At 41.9% G+C, this 16,425-nt stretch overlaps 2 protein-coding genes across 2 annotated transcripts in view; one reads left to right on the top strand and one right to left on the bottom strand.

The window, feature by feature from the left end:
- Positions 1–16,425, bottom strand: part of LOC310735010 (uncharacterized protein) — a 43,947-nt gene that overhangs the window by 1,975 nt on the left and 25,547 nt on the right. The gene's annotated exons all lie outside the window — the stretch shown is intronic.
- Positions 10,483–13,351, top strand: LOC310734892 (legumain-like; the record flags this gene model as incomplete). Its single annotated transcript, XM_083557366.1, has 6 exons — positions 10,483–10,577; positions 11,271–11,352; positions 12,409–12,494; positions 12,784–12,859; positions 12,947–13,009; positions 13,280–13,351. The coding sequence occupies exons 1-6, from the start codon at positions 10,549–10,551 to the stop codon at positions 13,349–13,351; spliced, it is 408 nt and encodes a 135-aa protein (XP_083413492.1). The 5' UTR covers positions 10,483–10,548.

The following is a 16,425-nucleotide window of genomic DNA, read 5'->3' on the forward strand; positions in this document are numbered from 1 at the left end:
GTGTTCAGCTCTAGCAGCTTTTAGCGCCTGTCTGTAGCTAAGCATACTGTCTTTATACGCAATTCTAAATACCTCCAATTTAGTTTTCCTCCATTTTCTCTCCAGATTACGTGTTGTTCTCTTGAGGGCATGCGTATGACTATTATACCAAGGTGCAGGTGCTTGTTCTCGAACCTTTTTTAACCGGATGGGGGCAACAGTGTCTAAAGTGCTAGTGAGGATAAGGTCTATGTTGTTCGCCATCTCATCAAGATGATCAGCATTTATGGGTTTAATGTGAAACTGAGATAAATCAGGCAGGTTATTTATGAATCTGTCCTTAGTGGTTGGAATAATAGTCCTACCAAGTCGATACCGTGGTGAAACACGGTTAATCTGCTCTACCGGTAGTGTGTACAGTAGGAGATAATGGTCTGTGATGTCATCACTCTGGGGTAAAATATCTATATCAGTGACGTCTGCTCCGTGGGATATTATTAAGTCTAGTGTGTGGTTAAAACGGTGGGTTGGTCTGGTGACGTTTTGTTTAACTCCAAAAGAGTTTAGTAAATCAACAAATGATAATCCTAGGGCATCGTTTTCATCATCTACATGAATATTAAAATCTCCTACAAGCAGCACTTTATCAAAACTGATCAAGAGGTCTGAGAGAAAACAAGCAAACTCATGAAGAAAATCAGCGTAGGGTCCTGGGGGTCTGTACACGGTGACCAGAGCGAGTTTTCTATGCATCTCTGAAAGTGCAATTTTAAGAACGAGCACTTCAAATGATTTAAAGCTGAATCCTAATCTCTGACTAACATTAAGAGAAGCACTATAAATGGTTCCTACACCCCCCCCACGACCAGTCTGACGGGGCTCATGCTTATAAACATATCCTGATGGTGTCGACTCGTTTAGACCCATATAATCACCTGGTTTAATCCAGGTCTCAGTGAGACAGAGTGCATCGAGATTATTATCTGTGATCATCTCATTTACAATCAGTGCTTTGGGTGCAAGTTAAATTATAAATTATAATTATATTAAAAGAATAAGTATAAGTAAAAATTATATATATATATATATATATATATATATATATATATATATATATATATATATATATATATATATATATATAATATAAATATACACAGTATATATACACATAAAAAAAAAGTAATATATATATATATATATATATATATATATATATATACACACACACACACACACACACACACACACACACACACACACTTCACAGAAAGGGATGGATGTGTATGACAGATATTGACGAGGTGCAGATTAAAGTGAGCCGGTGTGAAGTGTCCATGTGCTGGTATGAGGAGTCCTGAGTTACAGTTCATCAATCATCATTGTTTCATCAGTTTCAACTTTCTCATTTGGCTACTAAGTTTTTGCTGCTTCTGGATACTGTGGAATCGTCTACTTCTGCTCCTGACCCAAGAATGTGGCCTTCATACTGTCTTGTTCACATCCCTTAAGTTTCTGATGTTTCTACCCAAACTGACATTTGTCACCTTGATTCTATCCATTGTAGTGCTGCGTCCTGCATCAGTGTGGGTGGGAATGCACTATGCACACTATGCATTATTCCCATTTACAGAAAAAATGGAATTTCCAATATGGTTGTGTGTCATGTGCCTACGTCATGTTCATACTGCAATAGTGTGTGTCTAATACAAACAAGTAATAGTTCATTATATGAAGTGTATATTTTCCCCTACAAAACAAAGGGAGCTAATGAGGGATTTGGGGAAAAATCAGGTGAAACCTTTTGGGAAAAATGGGAAAAACAAAGAAAAAAAAAAAACAAAAAGCTAGAAAACTAGCTGAAAACCCCCCAAATTCTGCATAGATGAGTGGAGCAGAATTCCTCCCAGCGCTGTAACAGACTCAGTGCAAGTTTTCACGAACGCTTGATTGCAGTTGTTGCTGCTGAGGGCGGCCCAAGCAGTTATTAGGTTTACGGGGCAAACACTTTTTCACACAGGGCCATGTAGTTTTGGATTTTTTTTTCCCTCAATAAGAAAAACCTTCATTTGAAAACCGCATGTTGTGTTCACGTGTATTATCTCAAATTAGTTTGATGAGAAAAAAATAAGAAACAAGCCAACACTTTTTCACACCACCGTATAAACCTGTTAATCACAGTCAGAAGACCCACAAACTACAGTGATCAAGGTGGGTGGATCTTAACGTAAACCTGGCCATCAAAGCCAAGCAAGGAGGAACCGTTAAATGTTGTTTATACTGCTGAAGACATTAAAGAGTTTTTAAGAACCACCAAGTGGCAGAAAAAAGTATTTTAGCAAAGAAAACAATAAAGTGTGAGGTGTGTTTTACTTTGTTTTTTATGATTTGTTTGTTTGTTCTATTTAAACTTCTTTTTAATGAACGAGTTGCAAGTTTTAATATACTGTAAGTGGAGAAAAAGGAAACACAGAAAAAAAATTAAAAGCTTTATGATCTCATTAAGCTAAAACACATAGATGTTGTTATGCTGCAGGAGACCCACGTGATGTCAGTAACACTGCTGACTGGGTGAAGGAGTGGGACGGGTTGGTGATTTTAAGCCAGTGGTGGTGCTGCCCTGCTTTTTACTCACAATTTTATTCCTGTTTCTTTCACTGCTGAAGACATTTTAAATGGGAGGCTTTTAAAAGTGAATGTTTTTTTTATGAGAATGAGGTTTTAGTGTTTATCGGTGTGGACGCTTCCACCAGTGCAGTGGAGAGAATGAAGTTTTTACACAAAATGTATGTTATTTTAAACTGCAGCACTGCAGAGTTTTTAGTTTTGTAGGAGATTTTAATTGTACATCAGAAAATATAGACAGAAATCATGCAGAGCCTCATGTAGCTTCCTGTAAGCGACTGTGGGAGTTGGTGGAGGCCCACGATCTCTGTGACATATGGAGAGATTTTAATAAGAAACAGAGACGGTACACATGGACCCACTTCATAGACAACACGCTCTCCCTGGTGAGATTAGATCCATTTTATGGTTTTAAGCATCAACTAACTTAAATGAAATAGTGAATGTAAAAAAAGTAGAACTCCAGCATTTGGAGGCATTTTTAGTGAGGTGAGTGTGATGGTCAGTGATGTGAGTGTGATTTTAGTGATGTGAGTGTGATTTTAGTGATGTGAGTGTGATGGTCAGTGATGTGAGTGTGATTTTAGTGATGTGAGTGTGATGGTCAGTGATGTGAGTGTAATTTTAGTGATGTGAATGTGATTTTAGTGATGTGAGTGTGATTTTAGTGATGTGAGTGTGATGGTCAGTGATGTGAGTGTGATTTTAGTGATGTGAGTGTGATGGTCAGTGATGTGAGTGTGATGGTCAGTGATGTGAGTGTGATTTTAGTGATGTGAGTGTGATTTTAGTGATGTGAGTGTGATGGTCAGTGATGTGAGTGTGATTTTAGTGATGTGAGTGTGATTTTAGTGATGTGAGTGTGATGGTCAGTGATGTGAGTGTGATTTCAGTGATGTGAGTGTGATTTTAGTGATGTGAGTGTGATGGTCAGTGATGTGAGTGTGATGGTCAGTGATGTGAGTGTGATTTTAGTGATGTGAGTGTGATTTTAGTGATGTGAGTGTGATGGTCAGTGATGTGAGTGTGATTTTAGTGATGTGAGTGTGATTTTAGTGATGTGAGTGTGATGGTCAGTGATGTGAGTGTGATTTTAGTGATGTGAGTGTGATTTTAGTGATGTGAGTGTGATTTTAGTGATGTGAGTGTGATGGTCAGTGATGTGAGTGTGATTTTAGTGATGTGAGTGTGATTTTAGTGATGTGAGTGTGATGGTCAGTGATGTGAGTGTGATTTTAGTGATGTGAGTGTGATTTCAGTGATGTGAGTGTGATTTTAGTGATGTGAGTGTGATGGTCAGTGATGTGAGTGTGATTTTAGTGATGTGAGTGTGATTTCAGTGATGTGAGTGTGATTTTAGTGATGTGAGTGTGATGGTCAGTGATGTGAGTGTGATTTTAGTGATGTGAGTGTGATTTCAGTGATGTGAGTGTGATGGTCAGTGATGAGGTAGAACCAGGTAGACTGCCTATAGTGAGAGCTGAATTCACCCACTTCGAGGTGGTCCCTCCATCAGAACACTTTTCTTTAAGTTAAAAAATGCCCTAGAAAACACCAGTATTAGCATTTTATTATCTTGGGGGAGATTTGAACTGCACAACAGACTTTAAATTAGACCTGAATGGAAAACAACCCATGAACACATCAGTGCACTTTGAGGAAATTCCACACATTCAGGGTTTCTGCAGCATGTTTAGACAGGTTTTAATGTACATACCACAAGTACTATAAGGAACAGGATCACACATGCCTACATTTTCCCTACACCATTTTCAGACCATAAACTTATCACAATGCACACTTACACCAGGAACACACAAAAGTTACTACTGCCATTTAAATAACAAACATTCACAGGAAAAATCTTTATGTGAATACTTTAAACACTTTTGGAAAGGATGGATAAAAGTGAAGAACAGATTTGAATCTATGAATCAGTGGTGGAAGATCAGGAAGTTATAAAGGAATTCTGAGTAAAAACATCATACACTCCTAAAGGAAAAAAGTCAAAGGAGCGCTTATAAGGAGTCACTAAAAGACACTGATAGGCCTACATCATACTTCTTTATTATAGGGCAAAAAAGCAGACAAGAAAAGCAAATGTATTCAGTAAAGAAGAAAAATGCACACTTCAGACCCAGCGGAAATGAGACAAATCCAGTAGATTATCAACCAACCCCTATGCTGTCAAATACACAGTTTTTCCTCTTTCAGCGGAAATTCCAAAATGTAGAAATGGAAATTCTTTTGGAGAAATTGACGTCATATTACTAAACGAAAGAACATTTTACAGAGAATAAAAAGCGCCTCGATGTCTGTTTTGGTATAACAGATTTACTCGGAGAAAGAGGTATGAACTACTTTATAAGAAAAGATAAAGAAATGGATTACTGTCATAAGAACAGAAAGATGTGAATAAATAAACTAGAAGCAAAAAGTTTTATTTAATTTAGTTGTATGTTTATATTTAAAACTGATTATGTAGAATTGTAAAAAAAAAAAAAAAAGCTGTTATAGTTACAGTTTTAGTTACAGCAGTTTCCTGATGTTGAGATACAGAATTAGTTACTATGTGAAAATATTTTTACAGATGTTAATGTAGAATTTGTTTGTGTATTTATGTGTAAATTATATTTAAAATTATATGTAAGATATATTTGTGTATATATATATATATATATATATATATATATATTGTGTATATATATATATATATATATATATATATATATATATATATATATATATATATATATATATATATATATATACAGTGAGGAAAATAAGTATTTGAACACCCTCCTATTTTGCAAGTTCTCCCACTTAGAAATCATGGAGGGGTCTGAAATTGTCATCGTAGGTGCATGTCCACTGTGAGAGACATAATCTAAAAAAAAAAAATCCAGAAATCACAATATATGATTTTGAAACTATTTATTTGTATGATACAGCTGCAAATAAGTATTTGAACACCTGTCTATCAGCTAGAATTCTGACCCTCAAAGACCTGTTTAAATGTCCACCTCCACTACATTTATTATCCTAAATTAGATGCACCTGTTTGAGGTCGTTAGCTGCATAAAGACACCTGTCCACCACATACAATCAGTAAGAATCCAACTACTAACATGGCCAAGACCAAGGAGCTGTCCAAAGACACTAGAGATAAAATTATACACCTCCACAAGGCTGGAAAGGGCTACGGGGAAATTGCCAAGCAGCTTGGTGAAAAAAGGTCCACAGTTGGAGCAATCATTAGAAAATGGAAGAAGCTAAACATGACTGTCAGTCTCCCTCGGACTGGGGCTCAATGCAAGATCTCACCTCGTGGGGTCTCAATGATCCTAAGGAAGGTGAGAAATCAGCCCAGAACTACACGGGAGGAGCTGGTCAATGACCTGAAAAGTGCTAGGACCACCGTTTCCAAGGTTACTGTTGGTAATACCCTAAGACGTCATGGTTTGAAATCATGCATGGCACGGAAGGTTCCCCTGCTTAAACCAGCACATGTCCAGGCACGTCTTAAGTTTGCCAGTGACCATTTGGATGATCCAGAGGAGTCATGGGAGAAAGTCATGTGGTCAGATGAGACCAAAATAGAACTTTAGGGTCATAATTCCACTAAACGTGTTTGGAGGAAGAAGAATGATGAGTACCATCCCAAGAACACCATCCCTACTGTGAAGCATTGGGGTGGTAGCATCATGCTTTGGGGGTGTTTTTCTGCACATGGGACAGGGCGACTGCACTGTATTAAGGAGAGGATGACCGGGGCCATGTATTGCGAGATTTTGGGGAACAACCTCCTTCCCTCAGTTAGAGCATTGAAGATGGGTCAAGGCTGGGTCTTCCAACATGACAATGACCCGAAGCACACAGCCAGGATAACCAAGGAGTGGCTCTGTAAGAAGCATATCAAGGTTCTGGCATGGCCTAGCCAGTCTCCAGACCTAAACCCAATAGAGAATCTTTGGAGGGTGCTCAAACTCCGTGTTTCTCAGCGACAGGCCAGAAACTTGACTGATCTAGAGAAGATCTGTGTGGAGGAGTGGGCCAAAATCCCTCCTGCAGTGTGTGCAAACCTGGTGAAAAACTACAGGAAACGTTTGACCTCTGTAATTGCAAACAAAGGCTACTGTACCAAATATTAACATTGACTTTCTCAGGTGTTCAAATACTTATTTGCAGCTGTATCATACAAATAAATAGTTAAAAAATCATACATTGTGATTTCTGAATTTTTTTTTTTAGATTATGTCTCTCACAGTGGACATGCACCTACGATGACAATTTCAGACCCCTTCATGATTTCTAAGTGGGAGAACTTGCAAAATAGCAGGGTGTTCAAATACTTATTTTCCCCACTGTATATAACCCAGCCATTAGGGGGGCACAAGCCAGTGCACTCTTAGTGCCGGTCCCAAGCCCGGGTAAATGGGGAGGGTTGTGTTAGGAAGGGCATCCAGCGTAAAACATGTGCCAAATCAAATATGAGGATCACATGACTGGTAAAGGGAGAGAGGTACTGGTAAAGGGAGAGAGGTAGCTGATATGATGGAGAGGAGAAAGGTAGATATGCTGTGTGTTCAGGAGACCAAGTGGAAAGGGAGTAAGGCCAGGAACATTGGAGGTGGGTTTAAACTGTTTTATCATGGTGTGGATGGAAAGAGAAATGGTGTAGGGGGATTCTGAAGGAAGAGTACAGTAAGAGTGTAGTGGAGGTGAAGAGAGTTTCTGATAGGGTGATGATCGTGAAGGTGGAAGTTGAAGGGATGATGATAAATGTCATCAGTGTTTATGCTCCACAAGTTGGCTGTGAGATGGAGGAGAAGGAAAGATTCTGGAGTGAATTAGATGAAGTGGTAGATGGTGTACCTAGGAAAGAACGATTGGTGATTGGGGCAGACTTTAATGGGCATGTAGGTGAAGGGAACAGAGGTGATGAGGAGGTGATGGTAGGTATGGTTTTAAGGAGAGGAATGTGGAAGGGCAGATGGTGGTAGATTTTGCTAAAAGGATGGAAATGGCAGTGGTGAACACGTATTTTAAGAAGAAGGAGGATCATAGGGTGACGTATAAGAGTGGAGGAAGGTGCACACAGGTGGATTATGTTCTGTGTAGGAGATGCAACCTGAAGGAGATTGGAGACTGTAAGGTGTTGGCGGGGGACAGTGTAGCTAGACAGCATCAGATGGTGGTCTGTAGGATGGTTTTGGAGGCGAAGAAGAAGAGGAGAAAAGTAAGGATTGAAAGAAGAATAAGATGGTGGAAAACTTAAGGAGGAAGAGTGTAGTGTGAGGTTCAGGGAAGAGGTCAGACAGGGGCTCGGTGCTGGTGAAGAGGTGCTGGATGATTGGGCAACTACTGCAGGAGTGATGAGGGAGGCAGCTAGAAAAGTACTTGGTGTGACATCTGGAAATAGAAAGCAAGACAAGGAGACGTAGTGGTGGAATGAGGAAGTGCAGGAGAGCATTAGGGGAAAGAGGTTGGCAAAACAGAAGTGGGATCGACAGAGTGATGAGAAAAGTAGGCAGGAGTACAAGGAGATGCGGCAGCAGGTAAAGAGGGATGTGGCGAAAGCCAAGGAAAAGGCATATGAGAAGCTGTATAAGAGGTTGGACACTAAGGAAGGAGAAAAGGATTTATACCGATTGGCCAGGCAGAGGAACCGAGCTGGGAAGGATGTACTGCAAGTTAGATCAGTAAAGGATGGAGAGGGAAATGTGTTGACTAGTGAGGAGAGTGTGTTGAGAAGATGGAGGGAGTATTTTGAGAAGCTGATGAATGAGGAAAATCAGAGAGAGAAAAGGTTGGAGGATGTGGAGTTGGTGAAGCAGGATGTAGATAGGATTAGTAAGGAGGAAGTGAGAGCAGCGATTAAGAGGATGAAGAATGGAAAGTCGGTTGGAGCAGATGACATACTGGTAGAAGCGTGGAGATGTTTAGGAGAGATGGCAGTGGAGTTTTTAACCAGATTGTTTAACAGGATTCTGGAAGGGGAGAGGATGCCTGAGGAATGGAGAAGGAGTGTGCTGGTACTGATCTTTAAACATAAGGGAGATGTGCAGACCTGCAGTAACTACAGGGGAATTAAGTTGATCAGTCAGACCATGAAGTTATGGGAAAGAGTAGTGGAAGCCAGGCTGAGAGAAGAGGTGACCATCTGTGAGCAACAGTATGGTTTCATGCCGAGGAAGAGCACCACAGATGCCTTATTTGCTTTGAGGATGTTGATGGAGAAGTATAGAGAAGGACAGAAGGAGCTGCATTGTGTATTTGTGGATTTAGAGAAAGCATACGACAGGGTGGATAGAGGAGTTGTGGTATTGTATGAGGAAGTCAGGTGTGTCAGAGAAGTATGTGAGGGTGGTGCAGGACATGTATGAGGACAGTGTGACGGCAGTGAAGTGTGCAGTAGAAACGACAGACTGGTTCAAGGTGAAGGTTGGACTGCATCAAGGATCGGCCCTGAGCCCTTTCCTGTTTGCAGTGGTGATGGACAGGTTGACGGACGAGGTCAGACAGGAGTCTCCCTGGACTATGATGTTTGCAGATGATTATTGTGATTTGTGGTGAGAGTAGAGAGCAGGTTGAGAAGATCCTGGAGAGGTGGAGATATGCGCTGGAGAAAAGGGGAATGAAAGTCAGTAGGAGTAAGACAGAGTACATGTGTGTGAATGAGAGGGAGGGCAGTGGAGTGATGCGGTTGCAGGGAGAAGAGGTGGAGAAGGTGGAGGAGTTCAGGTACCTGGGGTCAACAGTGCAAAGTAATGGAGAGTGTGTTAGAGAAGTAAAGAAAAGAGTGCAGGCAGGGTGGAGTGGGTGGAGAAGAGTGACAGGAGTGATTTGTGATAGAAGAGTATCTGCAAGAATGAAAGGGAAAGTTTATAGGACTGTGGTGAGACCTGTAATGTTGTATGGATTAGAGACAGTGGCATTGAGTAAAAGACAGGAGATGGAGCTGGAGGTGGCAGAGCTGAAGATGTTGAGGTTTTCGTTGGGAGTGACGAGGATGGACAAGATTAGAAATGAGTTTATTTGAGGGATAGTGCATGTAGGATGTTTTGGTGACAAGGTGAGGGAGGCGAGATTGAGATGGTTTGGACATGTGCAGAGGAGGGACATGAATTATATTGGTAGAAAAATGCTGAAGATGGAGCCACCAGGTAGGAGGAAAAGAGGAAGGCCAAGGAGGAGGTTCATGGATGTGGTGAGGAAAGACATGCAGGTAGTTGGTGTGAAAGAGGCAGATGTAAAGGACAGGGTGGTATGGAGACGGATGATCCGCTGTGGCGACCCCTAATGGGAGCAGCCGAAAGAAGAAGAAGATATATATATATAATATATAAAACCCACAGATGTATCCTGTGTAGAGAGAGTGTGTGTGTGTGTGTGTAATATATATAAATAAAACCAATATATCTTACATATATGAAAATGGGTATTTTTGTAATATTTTGAAATATATGTGGCATTTATGTACAAGTATCTGATATATATTTCTATATCTGTGAAATTCAAACATAAATGTATTCATTATATGTGTTTTGCATATCCTGCCTTGTATCAGATTTCTGTATGGTTTATAGTTCAGAACATATTGAGAGAATATTTTTCTAACTGTAGAACATTGTCGATGACATGGCCAGCAACAGAAAACAGTGGTTTCTCCTGGCAGCAGGTTCTAAAGACACCAGGTGGGAATATTAAATCCAGTATTTAGATTTTACTGTTGGTGGGTCGGGGTTCCGTACAGACGCATTGAAATGTTTTAAATCCATATATTTACTAGAAGGTTATTAATAGTTCATGAGTTCAGAGACACGTGATTCAGTCTGTGCAGTCTGAAGACTAATTCCATCGGTTCTCTTACAGGCTGATGTGTGTCACGCTTACCAAGTCCTACACCAGAATGGCATTCCGGATGAACAGATTGTGGTGATAATGTATGATGACATCGCTTATAACCATGAGTAAGTTAAAGTTTCACAGATGAATTTCACAGACTTTAATGGGCATGTAGGTGAAGGGAACAGAGGTGATGAGGAGGTGATGGGTAGGTATGGTTTTAAGGAGAGGAATGTGGAAGGGCAGATGGAGGTAGATTTTGCTAAAAGGATGGAAATGGCAGTGGTGAACACGTATTTTAAGAAGAAGGAGGATCACAGGGTGACGTATAAGAGTGGAGGAAGGTGCACACAGGTGGACTATGTGCTATGCAGGAGATGCAACCTGAAGGAGATTGGAGACTGTAAAGTGTTGGCGGGAGACAGTGTAGCTAGACAGCATCGGATGGTGGTCTGTAGGATGGTTTTGGAGGTGAAGAAGAAGAGGAGGAGAGTGAAGAATGAAAGAAGAACAAGATGGTAAAAGCATAAGAAAAAAGAAGTTGGAGAAACAGAATTGGGATCGACAGAGTGATGAGAAAAGTAGGCAGGAGTCCAAGGAGATGCAGCAGCAGGTGAAGAGGGATGTGGTGAAAGCCAAGGAAAAGGAATATGAGGAGCTGTAGGAGAAGTTGGACACTGAGGAAGGAGAAAAGGATTTGTAGCGATTGTCCAGGCAGAGGAACCGAGCTGGGAAGGATGTGCTGCAAGTTAAAGCAATAAAGGATGAAGATGAAGATGTGTTGACTAGTGAGGAGAGTGTGTTATATGTTTTTTCAGGAATCCGTTCCCTGGCAACATCATCAATGTACCAAAAGGTCCAGATGTTTACAGTGGTGTTCCAAAAGACTACACTGGAGAGGTAATGCAGTTTGTTGTAAAATAAAAAATATGTAATATATAAATGTCCATCCATCCATCCATCTTCTCCCGCTTATCCGATGCCGGGTCGCGGGGGCAGCAGTCTAAGCAAAGATGCCCAGACTTCCCTCTCCCTAGACACTTCTTCCAGCTCTTCCGGGGGGACACCAAGGCGTTCCCAGGCCAGCCGGGAGACATAGTCTCTCCAGCGTGTCCTAGGTCTTCCCCGGGGTCTCCTCCCAGTGGGACGCGCCCGGAACACCTTCCCAGGAAGGCGTCCAGGAGGCATCCGGAACAGATGCCCGAGCCACCTCAGCTGACCCCTCTCGATGTGGAGGAGCAGCGGATCTACTCTGAGCTCCTCCCAAATGACTAAGCTTCTCACCCTTTCTCTAAGGGATCGCCCAGCCACCCTGCGGAGGAAGCACATTTCGGCCGCCTGTATCCGGGATCTTGTCCTTTCGGTCATGACCCAGAGCTCATGACCATAGGTGAGAGTAGGAACGTAGATTGACCGGTAAATCGAAAGTTTCGCCTTGCGGCTCAGCTCCTTCTTCACCACGACAGACCGGTACATCGACCGCATTACTGCAGAAGCTGCACCGATCCGTCTGTCAATCTCCCGTTCCACCCTTCCCTCACTCGTGAACAAAACCCCAAGATACTTAAACTCCTCCACTTGCGGCAGGAACTCCCCACCAACCTGAAGTGGGCAAGCCACCCTTTTCCGACTGAGGACCATGGCCTCGGATTTGGAGGTGCTGATTCTCATCCCAGCCGCTTCACACTCGGCTGCAAACCGTCCCAGTGCATGCTGAAGGTCCTGGTCTGATGAAGCCAACACGACAACATCATCTGCAAAGAGCAAAGACGAAATCGTGTCGTCACCAAACCGGACACCCTCCGACCCCTGGCTGCGCCTAGAAATTCTGTCCATAAAAATTATGAACAGAACCGGTGACAAAGGGCAGCCCTGCCGGAGTCCAACATGCACATGTTATATATAAATGTATATAACAAAAAGAAATAATGTCATTGTTGTTGAATGTATTTCTAGCATGTATCTGCTGCAAACTTCTTGGCTGTTCTACACGGAGATTCACAAGCTATAAGGAAAAGTGGAGGGAAAAAAGTCCTCAGACGGTATCAATCATCTATTATTCATTTACATTTACAGTATATGGCACGGGCCCTTATACAGTGACTTACACTTAATATCATCTATAAAAACAGCCAGTTGAGAGTTTAGGGTCTTGTTTAGGGGCCCAACAGCTGAATTCACATATTTGAATCCACAATTAAAGGATGAGAAACACGTACAAATACGATAGTAAAATGTAAATAAAACACACACTAATATAAATCTGGATGATTACGTTTCCGAAATATTGCAGCACACTGACGTTTATTATCTGTTTACGTTCTGTTTCAGTCGTGCAAATGATTCGATCTTCATCTACTTATCAGACCATGGAGGCCACGGAGTCTTTCATTTTCCCAAATCTACAGTTAGTGCACTTTATTTTTGGTTAATAATAATAATAATAATAATAATAATAATAAAACGTTACTGTTGATTGTATTGTCTGTTGCAGCTTTATGCTCATGAACTCATCGACACAGTGAAAGAGATGTCCAGGAAAGGCCAATTTTCAGCGGTACATACACTCTCGTAGCTTTGATCAGATTGCGAATGTTTTTGTACATTCATTTATTGGATTGTGTACAAGTGTCTGCTTTTTCCTACAGTATCAGTAGTTTGTGTTCATGTTGATCAAAATAAATTCTACTGGTTTCACCTGAATAGTTTTAGAATGATTCATGAGTCCCAGCTGCTGGTGTTACTGGTGCTTGTTTTTGTGGGTCTCTGTTTGCAAATTCGGAATATAAAATCTCACTAATTAGTTTTCCTTTTTTTGTGTGTGCAGATGGTGATTTACATGGAAGCGTGTCATGCAGGATCGATGCTGGTTGAGCTGCCGACATTAAACAGCGGTTAGAACCCCCCCCAGTGAACATGTCAAAACTGTGTCCAAAGTGTAAATATTGTGTGTAAACACATCGTCATCCAGCACTGCTTTAATCCTCCTGGGTGTGGAATTCACCAGAGTTGTTGCTGGGATCCTCTTCCACTCCTCCATAATGACATCACAGAGCTGCTTGATGTTACACACATTGAGCTTCTCCACCTTCCGCTTGAGGCCCACAGCTGCTCAGTAAGGTTCAGGTCTGGAGACATATTTGGGCACTGAATCACCTTCACCTTCCTTCTGTTTGGGGTTGTTATTATTTTGAAAATCTGCCATCCAGCTCAGTTTCTGGAGGAAGAGCATCATGTTCTGCTTTAGAAACTTACAGTACATATTGGAATCCATGTTTCCCCTCAATGAACCGCAGCTCCACAGTACCAGCAGCACTCATGCAGCCCCAGCCTCAGTCTTTACCATGAGGTCCATGTAGAACATCCAGTGGTCAGTATGAGTGAATCGACTCAAAACACCAAATTTGAACTGCTCTAATACAAGATACACAAATGTATCTTGTGTAGCAGACGAACACATGAACATGATGAATAGAACATGTGGCTTTGCATGTTTACATCATGTACAGATGTTATTACTGAGGGTGGTTTCATTGTAGTTGGCAGATATTTAAATAATAATGTCTGTATGTTGTTATTTTTAAAGGACAGTAAATCTGTACTGCTACAAACTGCACATTTACGTCTTGAAAATAGATCTCTTTCATTTCTATAGAGTTGTTAGTTGAGAAGACACTAAAATGGTTGTACTGAAATGTGAGGGGTGCACTTACTATTGTGAGATATTCTACATATACTCAAAAGACGCCTCATTTTAGACGTTATTCTAATCTTTTACTCCTTTCTTTGATAGAAAAATCTAATGATGAGCACTTTTGAGAACCAGTTTAATTACATGAAAAGGAAAGTCCAAGAAAACGTGACAAAATGGGGAGTGAGTCAGACACCCTGTTGTCATGGAAATGCGGTATGTATAAAAGAGAATGGAATCTTCTTATTATTATTATTTTCGGCTGCTCCCATTAGGGGGCGCCACAGCGGATCATCCGTCTCCATACCACCCTGTCCTCTACATCTGCCTATACTACCTGCATGTCTTCCCTCACCACATCCATAAACCTCCTCCTTGGTCTTCCTCTTTTCCTCCTACCTGGTGTCTCCATCCTCAGCATTCTCCTACTGATATACCCCATGTCCCTCCTCTGCACATGTCCAAACCATCTCAATCTCACCTCCCTCACCTTGTCACCAAAACGTCCTACATGCGCTGTCCCTCTAAAAAACTCATTTCTGATCTTGTCTATCCTAGGCACTCCCAACAAACATCTCAACATCTTCAGCTCTGCTACCTCCAGCTCTTCCTGTCTTCTATTCAATGCCACTGTCTCTAATCCATACAACATCTCAGGTCTCACCACAGTCCTATAAACTTTCCCTTTCACTCTCACAGATACTCTTCTATCACAAATCACTCCTGCTATCACTCTTCTCCACCCACTCCACCCTGCCTGCACTCTTATCTTCACTTCTCTAACACACGCTCCATTACTTTACACTGTTGACCCCAGGTACCTGAACTCCTCCACATTCTCCACCTCTTCTCCCTGCAACCGCACCCCTCCACTGCGCTCCCTCTCATTCACACACATGTACTCTGTCTTACTCCTACTGACTTTCATTCCCCTTCTCTCCAGCGCATACCTCCACCTCTCCAGGCTCTTCTCCACCTGCTCCCTACTCTCACCACAAATCACAATATCATCCACAAACAACATAGTCCAGGGAGACTCCTGTCTGACCTCGTCCGTCAACCTGTCCATCACCACTGCAAACAGGAAAGGGCTCAGGGCCGATCCTTGATGTAATCCAACCCTCACCCTGAACCAGTCTGTCGTTCCTACTGCACACTTCACTGCTGTCACACTGTCCTCATACATGTCCTGCACCACCCTCACATACTTCTCTGATACACCAGACTTCCTCATACAATACCACAACTCCTCTCTCCACCCTGTCGTACGCTTTCTCTAAATCCACAAACACACAATGCAACTCCTTCTGACCTTCTCTATACTTCTCCATCAACATTCTCAAAGCAACCAACCGACTTTTCACTCTTCATCCTCTTAATCGCTGCTCTCACTTTCTCCTTACTTATCCTATCTACATCCTGCTTTACCAACTCCACACCATCCAACCTTCTCTCTCTCTGATTTTCCTCATTCATAAGCTGCTCAAAATACTCCCTCCACCTTCTTAACACACTCTCCTCGCTAGTCAACACATTTCCCTCTCCATCCTTTATTGCTCTAACTTGCAGCACATCCTTCCCAGCTCATTCCCTCTGCCTGGCCAATCGGTATAAATCCTTTTCTCCTTCTTTAGTCTCCAACTTCTCCTACAGCTCCTCATATGATTTTTCTTTAGCTTTCACCACATCCCTCTTTACATGCTGCTGCATCTCCTTGTACTCCTGCCTACTTTTTTTTTAATCACTCTGTCTATCCCACTTCTGTTTCTCCAACCTCTTTCTCCTTCTGGTCTCCTGCACTTCCTTATTCCACCGCAACGTCTCCTTGTCTTGCTTTCTATTTCCTGATGTCACACCAAGTACTTTTCTATCTGTCTCTCTCATCACTTCTGCAGTAGTTCCCCAATCATCCAGCACCTCTTTACCACAACCAAGCTCCTGTCTGACCTCTTCCCTGAACCTCACACTACACTCTTCCTCCTTCAGTTTCCACCATCTTATTCTTCTTTCAGTCCTCACTCTCCTCCTCTTCTTCTTCACCTCCAAAACCATCCTACAGACCACCATCTGATGGTGTCTAGCTACACTGTCCCCCGACAACACCTTACAGTCTCCAATGTCCTTCAGGTTGGAACATCTCCTACATAGAACATAGTAATCCTGTGTGCACCTTCCTCCACTCTTATACGTCACCCTGTGATCCTCCTTCTTCTTAAAATAAGTGTTCATGAGTTCAGATCCCACCACCACTAAGCTGCTACTGCTGGGCCCTTGAGCGAGGC

The sequence above is a fragment of the Silurus aristotelis genome (genome assembly GCF_946808225.1).
Source record: "Silurus aristotelis genome assembly, chromosome: 12".
Lineage (NCBI taxonomy): Eukaryota > Metazoa > Chordata > Actinopteri > Siluriformes > Siluridae > Silurus > Silurus aristotelis.